Source organism: Dipodomys spectabilis, unplaced genomic scaffold, assembly GCF_019054845.1.
Source record: "Dipodomys spectabilis isolate Male_0828 unplaced genomic scaffold, ASM1905484v1 ptg000297l, whole genome shotgun sequence".
NCBI lineage: Eukaryota > Metazoa > Chordata > Mammalia > Rodentia > Heteromyidae > Dipodomys > Dipodomys spectabilis.
The window spans coordinates 15331578-15344248 of NW_024870974.1; the positions used below are offsets into that span (position 1 = coordinate 15331578).

Consider the following 12671-nt stretch of genomic DNA (forward strand, 5'->3'; position numbering starts at 1 on the left):
TTTTCCCCCTCTACCTATTACTGGCAAGCACCTTTATATTCTTTACCACTGTGAGTTTTACTGTTTGTTATGTAAGTGGCATCATGTAATTTATCTTTTTGAAAGTGTCCTATTGTGAATAACATAATATGTAATTTTCATCCATTTTGAGGCATGATTAGAATTTGTTCCTTTTTGAATACTCAGTTGTTTGTATATGACACAAGTTACTTCAGTTCATCAGTGTTTTAAGTTGCTTCTCACTTTTGGTTATTGTAAATAATACTGTTAGGATTATGGGTGTACAAATGCCTATTCTGATCTCTGCTTTTATCTCCTATGGGTGTATATACATTGCTGGGTTTATCATATGGTGGTTTTGTGTATAGTTCTTTTTGGACTGCCATACTGGTTTTCACAGCAGCAATGGACATTTTTACATTCCCACCAGTGATGCAGAAGGGGTCTAATTTACCACGTCTTGGCTACTGCTTGTTACCATCTTTTTTCCTTTCCTTTAAAAAGATAGCCATGGTACCCATGAGACACTTACCTCCAGTTAAACACCAAAAAAAGCTGGAAGTGCTTGTAGAGTGCTACCCTTGAGCTTAAAAGATGAGGGGCAGTGCCCAGGCTCTGAAAGCAAGTTCCAGGAGCAAAGTGCATGAGTGCGCGCGCGCGTGCACACACGGACACACACACACACACACACACACACACACACACACACACACCTCGTTGTGATTTTCACTGTCATTTCCCTAATAATTGATGATGTTCAGCCTCTTTTCATGTATATATTAGCCAGTTCTTTGAAGAAATTATTTTCATGTAACTAGAAATACCACCTCTGCAAATGATTTTCACTTCCTGATTTTATTTTAAGTTGTGGTATCAGAGAACGGTCTACTAAAAGAACATAGCCTCAGAGTGTGATTGGTAGTACTTCTTGTGTATGAATTTGTCTCCTCAGTGATGCATTTCCTATTTAGTAAGATAAATTTCTCAAGTAAAAAGTCACTTCTAACATTATCTTTTCTAATTCTCTCTCCCTATCACCCTTTGGCTTCCCATAATAAGGATCTGTAACAGCCTTTTGAGTTCTGTGGAGAAAATGGTGGGCTGTTTATGGGAAGAAAAATACATAAGGAGAGGACAAACGAGCTCACTAAATGTTGGGGACAGATAGTCCATACAGATAATCTGTTAATTCTCACACTCAGTTTTTATCCACTGTCACCATTTTTAATCAGCTAGGTATCCATTGTACTATAGAATCATGCTCTGTGTGCCGTTTAGTGAAGAAATGGTACACGTATGAGGGTGGGCCCCTAATTTTGTATCGTCGAGATGGGGGAAAGTATACAGTAGTATGTTCACATTGATAAAAATCATTTGTCAGCTTTCTTAAAGGAGAGAGGATATCCTTGTCATTCAGAGACCTATGCTTATGATTACTGTCCATCTAAGGTTATTTTACAAATAACACTTTGTTCACACATGTGCACATGATATTCTGGAGTTTACCTTAGGGTCTCATATGTCATAGGCAGGTGCTTTACCACTTGAGCTATATATCTCCAGCCTTCCTTTTTATATGTCTTTACAATCAGTCATGTAGCTATTCTACTTTCCAGAGAATAAGTGAGTTGTTTATAATTCTGGAGAAACACAGATAGACAGTTTCTGGTAGGAAGATTAAGGACTATGAATAGGTAGAGGCATGCATTTGCTATCTCATTGAACATGAGATAATGTTATGTATGGAAAAGGAGAGAGCACACTTATGAGAGCACACTTGAGAAGAACTCTTAACTAATGTTCAGCTGAGTCTGAACAAATGTGTTTGTAATTTTTACATGTGTAACCACTATCCTTAAGATTGAAACATAATTAACAATATTAAGAGATTAAGGTTGCTATAGTGTAGGTAAGGAAAAAAAGGCTTAACCTGATGTCCAAGAGAAGATACAGTGTGGGTATTTTTTAGTTTTTTAAAGGAAGTTTTACTTTCGCTTTCTAGGGAACACCTAGGTTAACGAGTTGAAGTACAAAAAGGGACTGGAGCACAGCCCTGCTTTGGTTGTATCTGCGCTACTGACTTTGTATGGGAGCTCACCAGCTGTTTGACTGGCAGGAGCAGGAGCTCTCACTTGAGGAGTTTATAATTCCTGGCTATTCTAGGATAGTTTGCGCTTCACCAAGCCTCAGACAGGCCAGGACATCCAGTAAGAGAAGGTTGAAAGACAAAAGCAGCAGGCCTTGGGTTCTCAGCCTTTTAAAACAATTATTAAGTTATAGATTATTTTAATTTGATGATTAGAGTTTTTAGTAATGTGCCTGTATTACATGTAGAGAGTATTCATCAACCAAGAGGAGTTTTAAAATGTCAAAACCGGGAAAAGCTACTCTAAACCATGGCTTGGTTCCTGTTGATCTTAAAAGTGCAAAAGAGCCTCTACCACATCAAACTGTGATGAAGATATTTAGCATTAGCATCATTGCCCAAGGCCTCCCCTTTTGTCGAAGACGGGTAAGTCTTACACATTTGAAAAATATGAATGTTTATTTAAATGATATAGTTCTGCCTCCTTTAGCAAAGAAATGCTTTGCATTTCAATTAATATTTATAACTAAAGCTAACAATGCATTGTGTAGCTAGGGAAAATTTACACTAGTGGTAGTTTTATCATGTACTATAGATCCCAGAGATTACCCAATCTGCTCTTTTGTCTCATTTATTTTTCATGAGATTAGAGTCCTGTCAACTTACTTAAAACCAGTGATGTGAAGGATATATTTTCAAATGCATTAATAAATATTAAGACCTCAAAATTGTGGCTTTTATTTGGCATGAGAAGCCAAAAGCTGCTTGTGATATTCTCCTTATCCATAGGAATTATAGCATGTAGCCTGAACAGCGTTCTAAGTCCTTAGGCTTTGTTGGCCCTTTAAGCTGGGTTATTTTTAAAGACTTTCTTAAATTAAAATTTAAATACTTTTTTGCTGTTACATACATGAAAGAACACATGCTGTTGAGTAGTAGTTACGATATAGTTAATGCAAACTGTTAACAAACATTTTGTGATGTTTGTTAACCTGTGCTAATGTATAATTGAGTTATGATCTCTTGGATGTTTTTCAGTATGATGTACTATTCTTTCTTACCAACTTGTGAAGGTGTTAGGGCTATGTTTTCTGAGTTAGTATGGCAATTCTTATTTACTTGTGGTATTTTTAGATCTAAGATATGTTTATGATACTAAACACATTTGAAGCTCAACACACGCATGGGCACATGTACTCATGTGACATACATATGTGAACATAATGTACACACACACACACACACACACACACACACACACACCTCTATCTCTGTCTCTTTGGATTTAAATGAGTGCTGTGTAATCATTGCTGTTAGTTTCCTCTTTCTCTTTTTTTTCCCCCGTTAGTGAAAAAGGAGCATTCTCGTAAACAAGAACAAATTTCCATAATGCCAGAAAAATAGTTTTGCTTTTTGCTGGACAGATAATCTTGTATGTAGTAAGACTTAGGTAACCTTCGTGAAGTACATTTTCTAACTAGCTTAGTTCCTACAAATCATTTCTGCTTCTCCAAACAAGTGGCAGCCATGTTGGAAAACATTTTGAGTGAGGTTAAAATGCTATTATTTGAGTATTGAAAGTAAGGTACAGATTTCCTTGTTTATTTTTTCTTGTTTACCCTGTCTTCTCAAAGCATTTATTTTGTCTATTTTCGCTGTGTCTGTTTATAGTTTCTGCTGAACGAGTCACTGATCTCAATGGTTTACAGAGGCCTTTGATAGTCTTAAGGTCATTATTATAATAATTTGTAAATTCAAAAGTTGTAAAAGAAAATGCCAAACTATAGATAAGTTTAAAAACTGAGTAACAGAAGTATGAGGCCTGTTTTAAAAGGTTAGGATATTAACAACCAAATTAATTTTTTTCTCATACAAAATATTTCTAACAAGCTCAGTTTTAGCGTATAGAGAATTACTTCATTATGTTACAGTGTAGTTTTTTTTTGCTTTTATTTTCTAACATAGTTATTAATTTTAAAACTTGCGGAAAAAGGTTCCATAAACAAATACAATAAAAATAACTTTGAAGTTTTTTCCCCTATGCGCTTCCTAAGGTCAGTATTCAATCTGACTTTTCTAGGTTATTGTGTTATGTTAAAATATAGCTTTGCCGTTGTGATAACATGATAGAATTAAATATGAAATTCATGCTAGGAAATTTAGAAAATTCCTGAAATTTAGAAAAATCTTAAGAAGTATTTGAAAGTTAACAAATTTGTTTTTACCTGACTGTTACTAGTTTACTATTGCATAACTCATTGACTTTGGCTGTGGGAAATGTTAGAGGGATTATGAAACTATATCCTCCCTTCTTTTTTACAACTGGTTAATTTAGCTAGATTTAAATGAACTTGTGTTCTCTATCATCTTAATTTTTTAACTTTTCCTTAGTAAAGCTTAGGAAGCATTTAAATATGCATCTGTCTTTATCAAGGGTTTGGAAAAGACTTTTGATATGATAGACTATTTTGTGCCAGACTCTTGTATAACTCTTATATTAGATATATTTAGCTAATTTCAAGTGGGGTTGCCATGTGCTTTGACAGTAATTTTTTTCTTAGAATAATGATATGGATGCAATATAATTATTACTTATAATAATACATGCAGTCTTAATTCATTAAAGTATTGTGGGTTCTGAGTTAATGTTTGCATGGTTAATATCCTGACTAAAGTTAAAAAATACAAAGTTTGAAACTGTAAAATATCTATAAAATTGTAGCCACAGCTCAACTACATATCTCTATCAGAGTTGAGGGAAAATTATTTACTTTACCAGCAAGTTTTATAATAATTCAAGTGGCCTAACACAATTACCATAAAATTTTCTAGACTATATGAACAGTGGATTTACTATAATGGTAAATAGTGAGCTAGCTATTTATCAGTTACTTTTAAAATAGAAATGTTTTTAGTGTTGAACTTCTCTTAATTAATTTCCATTTGCTAAGACTTCCTTTGTCTTAACTATAGGCTGGAATGCTTATTAAAAGTAACTTCTACTAGTTTTCCTTAATATACAGGAAATTTGTGAGTATAACTTGTAACTGGGAAAACCTTGAAGTATCCTTTAGGAAAAAAGAAATTTTGAAGAAATAAGAAATAATTTTATTTTTCCTTTGAAAAATTCTTTTGAAATTAGAAGACCTTCATTTACTAATATGTTTCTTAAACTATATTGCATAATATTTGCATTTGAAACATCTAAAATAAGATTGTAACAATTTTTTTCTTGTATGAGAAATGATGGTATCTTATAATAGTAGTATGTTGAAACAAAGTCACTTTGTGACAAATCTCATTTCTTCAACTCATTTTGTTTAACTTACAACACTTTTAAATACTTGGAATACGCTTTAAGTTATTCTTCAGTGTAAATATTTTGGTAGAAATTTCCAAGTGACATGAACTTACTTGGGCTTTTTATTTTAGTGTTTTGAGACACAATGTTGCTATGTATCCTGAAAATCTGACCTTGCTTCTGCTTTCTGAGTGTGCTGGGATTACAGATGTGTACCACCACACTTGACCTAATTATTGGATTGTATGGGACTTTTTTTTCTTCCTGACACCTGTGGACTCTGCTCATTTTAGACAGATTTATCTTTAGGGTTTGTATACAATAGACATGAGCAACATGGAAAACTATATTACTATATTAGAATGGAGTAGACCCTTGGTGGGAAGGACAGGGTATAGAAGTGGGACAGGGAGTTGTATATCTAAAACCCAGGAACCCAGGCAATAGTGAAAAATACCATTGGGATTTCTGATAGTTGAAGATAGTTTTATAGTGATTATATTCAGTATCAAGTTCTATTTCAAATAACATGTATTTTATGTTAAAATCCCTACTATGTTGGACTTAAGGATTTTCTTCATTATTCATTTTCTAATTGTAAAAAACAAACCTGCATTTGCCTTTTTTTTTTTTAAGTGCTGGGGCTTTGAACCCTGGGCCTGGGTGCTGTCCCTGAGCTTTTTTGTTCAAGACTAGCAAACAGCTCCACTTTCAGGGTTTTTTTTTTTTTGTTTGTTTGTTTTTTGTGGCTAATTGGAGATGAGAGTCTCATGGACTTTCCTGCTTGGGCTGAGTTTGAACTTCAGTCTTCATATTTCAGTGTTCTGAGTAACTGGGATTACAGGTGTGAGCCACCTGTGCTTGGCTGCATTCACAGTGTTACTGTTCTCATTAGTACAGAACCATATCATTTTCATCTCATAGGTGCCTTCAGTTGACTTTCTAGTAGGAATTACTAATTTATGAATCCAGATACAGACTTTTAATAGATTTATTGGGAAAACAAATTTAAGAGTTACTACTCTGCTGAATTTATTAGTTATGTAGTATCTCCCAAACTCTTAAGTGAATGGTTAAATAGTGGATTTTTATTTCACTCTTAATTTTGATATTTTACTTTTCTTTATAAAACTAGGACATGCTCATTATAGCAAACGTATGTATATATATGTATATATTACAATTTCCTATGTTACTCTACTGCTTGGAAATGACCACGACAATAGTTTTAAATGTTATTTTTAAGCAAAATTGGCACTTAAATCCATTTTTTAATGCATGGTTAATGTTTCCATGGCCATAGACATTTAAAAGTATATAATCTGCATTTAAGAGTATATACTTTGCCAAATGAATGTACCATAACTTCTACAGTTATTGATTTGGATAGTGACACACTTTGAATGTTTTTATACGGACATCTTTAACCACATCCTTATGCATAGATTTGTGGAAATAGAATTATTGAGCCAAGAGGTATGAATTTCATTAGATTTTTAGTAAATGTTGTTAAATTAGGTTTCCAGAAAATTATTCCAATTAAAAATAAGGACCACTATTTAATATTAACAAATTACTTTTAAACAAATTTATTCCTATCTTATTCCTTAATTATACTGTATACTGTATTAGTGTACTTTGATGCTTATTGTAGATTTTCTCCCCCTTCCCCCCCCCATAGATTTTTCTATCAAATGAATTTCTTCCATGTTTATTGTAGGGTTTTTTAGCCAAATACATTTATTTTTAGTTTGAAAAAATTTGAAAAATATGAAAGATTTTCATATATATGAAATAAATATCACATAGATACACATGCTTCATGAAGGAAAATTATAAGTAGATCAAAAATTATTTGTGATCTTATTTTTCATTCATATACAAAATTATATTTGACATAAACCTGTTACCTACATTATTTCAAAGAATAATTTTTTCTACTCATGCTTTGTTCTATGTGTGTATTTTTAAAAATACTAATTTAACATAATTTTTACTATAGTCTTAATAGCTGTCTCTGTTTTTATTAGTCATTATGCATGTTTGCTTCTGAATTTTAGTGAGATAGTTTTACAGTATAAATGACAGCCTCTCCCAAAGTGTATTGCTATTAATAATCTCTACTATAAGAGCACTTCTCATGATAGTAGAAACAGCTGCCAGATACTTGCCTGTTAGTCTAAAATTTCTGTCATAGATTTGCCAGTTAGCCCAACCTAGTTTACCTTTCTTTCTCTAGCCACGATTAATTCTTATTTAAAGTAGTTGTTAAAGGTTTGAATATTAACAAAGTGAATGAGGAGGAGCACTTTTCCTTTAGGAGGCCACAGGGTGCCTTTCTGTCTGTGATACACAGATCTCATTGTCATCATTCTGTATTCTTACATGGAAACCAGAGGAACACACTGGACTTAATGGCACATACTTATAATCCTAGCACTTGGCCATTTGGTTGGTAGCACCTCTTAAATATAGATAATAGTATACTTATTACTGAGCATTATATTGGTCCACTATGCCTGTTTAACATTTAATTAACCTGAAACATAATTTTATGGTGGGATTTCATGCATGCATTGTTTGAAATCTCCTTTCCAAACAAAAGATAGGGATAAAGGAACCAAGACACAGAGGCTTAGTATGGCCAAGTAGTGGTTCTCATCAAGAATCCAGCTACTAGGGAGGCTAAGATCTGAGAATCAAGGTTTAGAGTCAAAACCTTGACTTTCATTTCAGTTAACCAGCAAAGAATGGTGTGGGCTCAGTTAATAGTGTGCTCTGTGACAGAAAAAGCCAAGCAAGAGCATGAGGCTCTGAGTTCAAGCCCATAATTGGCATATACACCTATATGCAGACACATCACACACGCGCACACACACACACACACACACACACACACACACACACACACACACACACAGAGTAAAGTTTAAATATTGATCTCAAAAGCACAGGACTAGCCAGGTGCCAGTGGCTCACACCTGTAATCCTAGCTACTCAGGAGGCTGAGATCGGAGGATCATGGTTCAAAGCCAGCCTGGGCGGGAAAGTCCACAATATCTCGAATAAATCACCAGAAAAACAGAAGTGGCGCTGTGGCTCAAGTGGTAGAGTACTCACCTTGAGCTGAAAGCTGAGGGATAATGCATAGGCCCAGAGTTCAAGCTCCATGGAGAAAAAAAAAAAAGAAAAGCGCAGCACTAGTTAGCTAGTTGGTTTTGATTATGATCCACTAAAGAGGTGTTATGATAACATTTGAGAGGAAAATATTATTTGGGTAAAATTTAAATTTTTTATGAGTCTTGAATGTGAAAGTTAACATTTATTAGTTATTCATATGTATTTAATGACTTTTTAGTGCCCATCTTGGGGCTTGAACTCAGGGTCTGCGCACTGTCCCTAAACTTTTATGGTCAAGTGTAGCACTTTACTATTTGAGCCACAGCTGCACTTCTGACTTTATTTAGTTTTTGATGATTAGTTGGAGGTTTACTGATTTTCCTGCCTGGGCTGCCTTTGAACCACCATCCTCAGATCTCAGCCTCCTGAGCAGCTAGGATTACAGGCATGAACCACTGGCACCCAGCTTTAATGACTTTTTTTTTTCTTTTTTTGGTCAGTCATGGGGCTTGAACTCTGAGCCTGGGCACTGTCTCTCAATTCTTCAGCTCAAGGCATGTGCTCTACCTCTTGAGCCACAGCGCCACTTCCGGTTTTCTGAGTGGTTTATTAGAAATAAGAGTCTCACAGATTTTTCTGCCTGGGCTAGCTTTGAACCTCGATCCCCAGATCTCAGCCTCCTGAGTAGCTAGGATTATAGACGTGAGCCACTGGCACCCAGCTTTAATGACATTTTTATGTGTGAATAATTCAAAGCAGTTTACTTAGGAACAGTTTAAGCTTTTCAACAATCCATAGAACTGTCTTCAGTATTACTTTAGATTTAAAAATGACTACTACTGTTATGAACATGTAGGGGCAGTATAGTACTGCTTTTGTAACTCTCTTCTGCAATTTGGGGTTTTAAACTTTAAATGTCACAGGTAAAAGTTGGCTCTTTGAGAAAATGTAATTACCTTTTAAAAGAATAATTAATACCACTTTAAGTTCAGATTCTTATGTGTATTTACAAAATGTCTTGTGTTAAAAAAGCTCATGGCCTTGATTTATATTTCAAGTCAAGGAATATGTTTAGTATGAGAAGAAAATGCATTTGAAGTTAAGCAATAATATAAAAATAAACTAATGAAAATAGATGAAGTACTATAAGACCAGTGCTAGCTAGTGTGCTCTTTACTTACTACACTGTCTTTTCAATGTTAAATGTTTATTAGTGATTTTTTTTTTAAAGATAGCAAACAAATAAGACTTAGTTTTATTTTAGGATTCTTTCACTGGTAAATACTATTTTTCAGTATCAAAACAATTCGGGATATTACACATTTTATTACAAAACTTAGAGTGTTTTTCCCCTTCCAACTTACACTAAAAAGCAAACAACCAGGCAGCCATTGCTGTTTATTCAGTTCCTCCAATGTCTGAAAATGCAGACCTAAACAGCATGGATAGTAGAGCCAAGGTCTTGAGTTCTTTGCTCTATTTGGGCTTCAGTTGTAAACTTAAAGATGATAGTGTTAGAGTTCTTGTAAAGGCAAAATGAAATGAACTATAGGAATTATGTGGTATACACTCATGTGATAGAACAGTATTTTCTTATTTTTGTTTAAGCACTAGTATTTTGAAATTGTTTTTACTTATAATCTTTTCAGGTTATAAAGATATCTAGCACCAGTTTTGAATAGTTTTTTCTTGAACAGTTTCCAGAGTGATTGTTAGTCTTACCGAAATGGAACACACTAAAGCACATGAAAAGTTAATGTGATTAAGTTTTACTCACATTGTGTAGATTCATTCAGTGTAACTGTTTTATATAAAAAATAACCCCATTATGTCCACATTAGTGAAGAAAATGACACATGACATCTTGGATGTTTTCAAATGTTCAGAATAAATGTGTTGGCTTCAAATTAGATTTTTTTAACAGAACTGTATAGAATTAAAAGCAGAATTTATGGATTTGTGTATTAGCTGCTAAAATGACTAATCATTTTTTTTATAGTTTTAAGTTTTAACATCTTTTTTTCCTCCCAGTCCCACAAACTGGTAATTAAGAAATAGAACATACTTGTTAACATCTGTAAAGACTATTTTATGAAAATGGTATTCATTGCTCTGCAAGAATTGATACTTTAAAACATTTAAAAAACTGACACAGACTTTCCCAATCATGGTTAGGAATTCAGATCTTGGTTTGGTGCCCTGTACTCTCAGGTTTTTCTATTCATGTTTATATACCCAACCCCAAATACACACAGAGGCCCCACACAAACAAGAATCTAGCCTCAACCTCTGTTTAATAGCTTATCAACTATGTTCATGCTGCAACTGCTTCCTTGGGGGGGAAGTGTTGCTCTGCTGTTTCCATATTAGCTTTGTTATCGTGCAGTATTTTTCAGCTGCTCATACTCATTACCATACAGCTGGTGTGTAAAGTAGAGAAGGAAGCAGGCAGGAGTTACACTGGCTACAAGAATAAGAAGCTCTTGCAGATGGGGTGCTGGCAGATGGGGCATGTGTTTTGAACAGGTTTTTACTAATAAGAGTGCATTAAAAATCATTCTGAGAAAGTCCAAGGTCAGTGTTCTGAATTCAGAGCTTGAGAGGTTCTTCAGCTTTTTGTAGACCTTTTTAGAATATTAATTAATATAAAAAGTAATAAATGGTAAACCAAAACTACCTCCAAAGCATCAAATGAGCTTGTTACTTATTTTAGTATATTTTTAATGTAATTTAAAAATCACCAATGCAGTTAGCATCACCAGCTGTGCTGTCATAACTAAAATACATTTACCTAAAAAGTTCCAAACTGGTTTATACAGAAGAGCACATGTTATAATAGGATATTTATTAGAAGATGAAAGCCAATGATGATTTAGCAGAATATTTATGACATTGATGATGAAGTTGAGCTATATATTATCTGTGTCCAAAGTTAGGAGTATATATTGCATTGTGTGTGTGTGTGTGTGTGTGTGTGTGTGTGTGTGTGTGTGTGTGTGTGTGTGTGTGTGTGTGTGTGTGTGTGTGTGTGTGTGTGTGTGTGTGTGTGTGGTAGGACATGGCTCAAGTGGTAGCTCACTTGTCTAGCAAGCATAAGACCTTACAATAAAACCTTAGTACCATTAAAGGTAAAAAACAGAAAGAAAAAATATCCAAACAAGTGATAATATCTATTGTTAAAATTTTTCCTACTTATTTTGTGTACCTACAAAACCAAAGAAAATGAGATGTCATTGAGGTAACTGTCAGTGAGATCCTAGTCCTTCTGTGCCCCCCCCCCCCACTCCACTGCATAACTAATGAAATGCTACATACATCTAAATGGTAAATGTTATAAAGCTTCATATCTGTGTGAGTAAATAAAATAATTTAAGTGAGATCTTTAAGTTCTTTATATCTCTGCCCTGTTTTAAATTTTGTTTTTGTTTTTATGCCAGTCCTGGGGCTTGAACTTGGGCCCTGGGAGCTGTCCCTGAGCTATTTTACTAAAGGCTAGTGCTCTTACCACTTGAATCACACCTCCACATCTGTCTTTTTGCTGTTTAATTAGAGATGAGTCTTGTGGACTTTCCTGTTATGGCTGGGTTCAAGACATGATCCTTAGATCTTAGCCTCCTGGCATGAGCCACCTGTAACTGGCTACCCACTTACTTCTTTTTTTAAAAAAAAAAAAAAAAAGTTCCAGGACTAGAGCTTGAACTGAGGGCCTTGTACTCATTTGGCTTTTTTTAAAAACAGTTCACAGCTGGTACTCTACCACTAGACCCACACCTCTACTTCCTGCTTTTTGCTGGTAATTGCAGATAAGTGTCTCTTGGAGTTTTTCTGCCTAGTCCAGACTGGCTTTAAGCTTAACCTTGTGAGTATATAGGAGTGTAGGCATGAGCCACTAGTGCCTAGCTATATATTCAGTTTCTGTTAATCATTTTAAAGGCGCAGAAAGTCCCTAACAATGGAAGTACATTTTTATTACACAGCAAGTTATATTTCCTTTCAATTTAATTTATTAGACATACTTTACTTTTTCCTAGGAGGCAATAAATATGTAAGGTTATAAATAATGTAATGCTAAATAATAAGTTACAATATAAAATGTATTATTCACACATACTAACTCTGATTCTTAAAAGTTTTTCAAATGATTTTGAAGGTTAATATTTGAAA

General features: G+C 34.2%; 1 protein-coding gene across 9 annotated transcripts in view; it reads left to right on the forward strand.

Annotated features, from left to right (window-relative positions):
- Positions 1–12671, forward strand: part of Fbxw7 (F-box and WD repeat domain containing 7) — a 113239-nt gene that overhangs the window by 63083 nt on the left and 37485 nt on the right. Inside the window, exon 5 of one of the 9 annotated variants that reach the window (XM_042701648.1) lies at positions 2335–2455. The exons of 7 other annotated variants lie outside the window; for them this stretch is intronic. In XM_042701648.1, the coding sequence (XP_042557582.1) occupies positions 2335–2364 (30 nt within the window). In that variant the 3' untranslated portion in view covers positions 2365–2455. Of the gene's footprint in view, positions 1–2334; positions 2513–12671 lie in introns of those variants that run through there. One more of the 9 variants, XM_042701646.1, reaches the window with a different exon arrangement.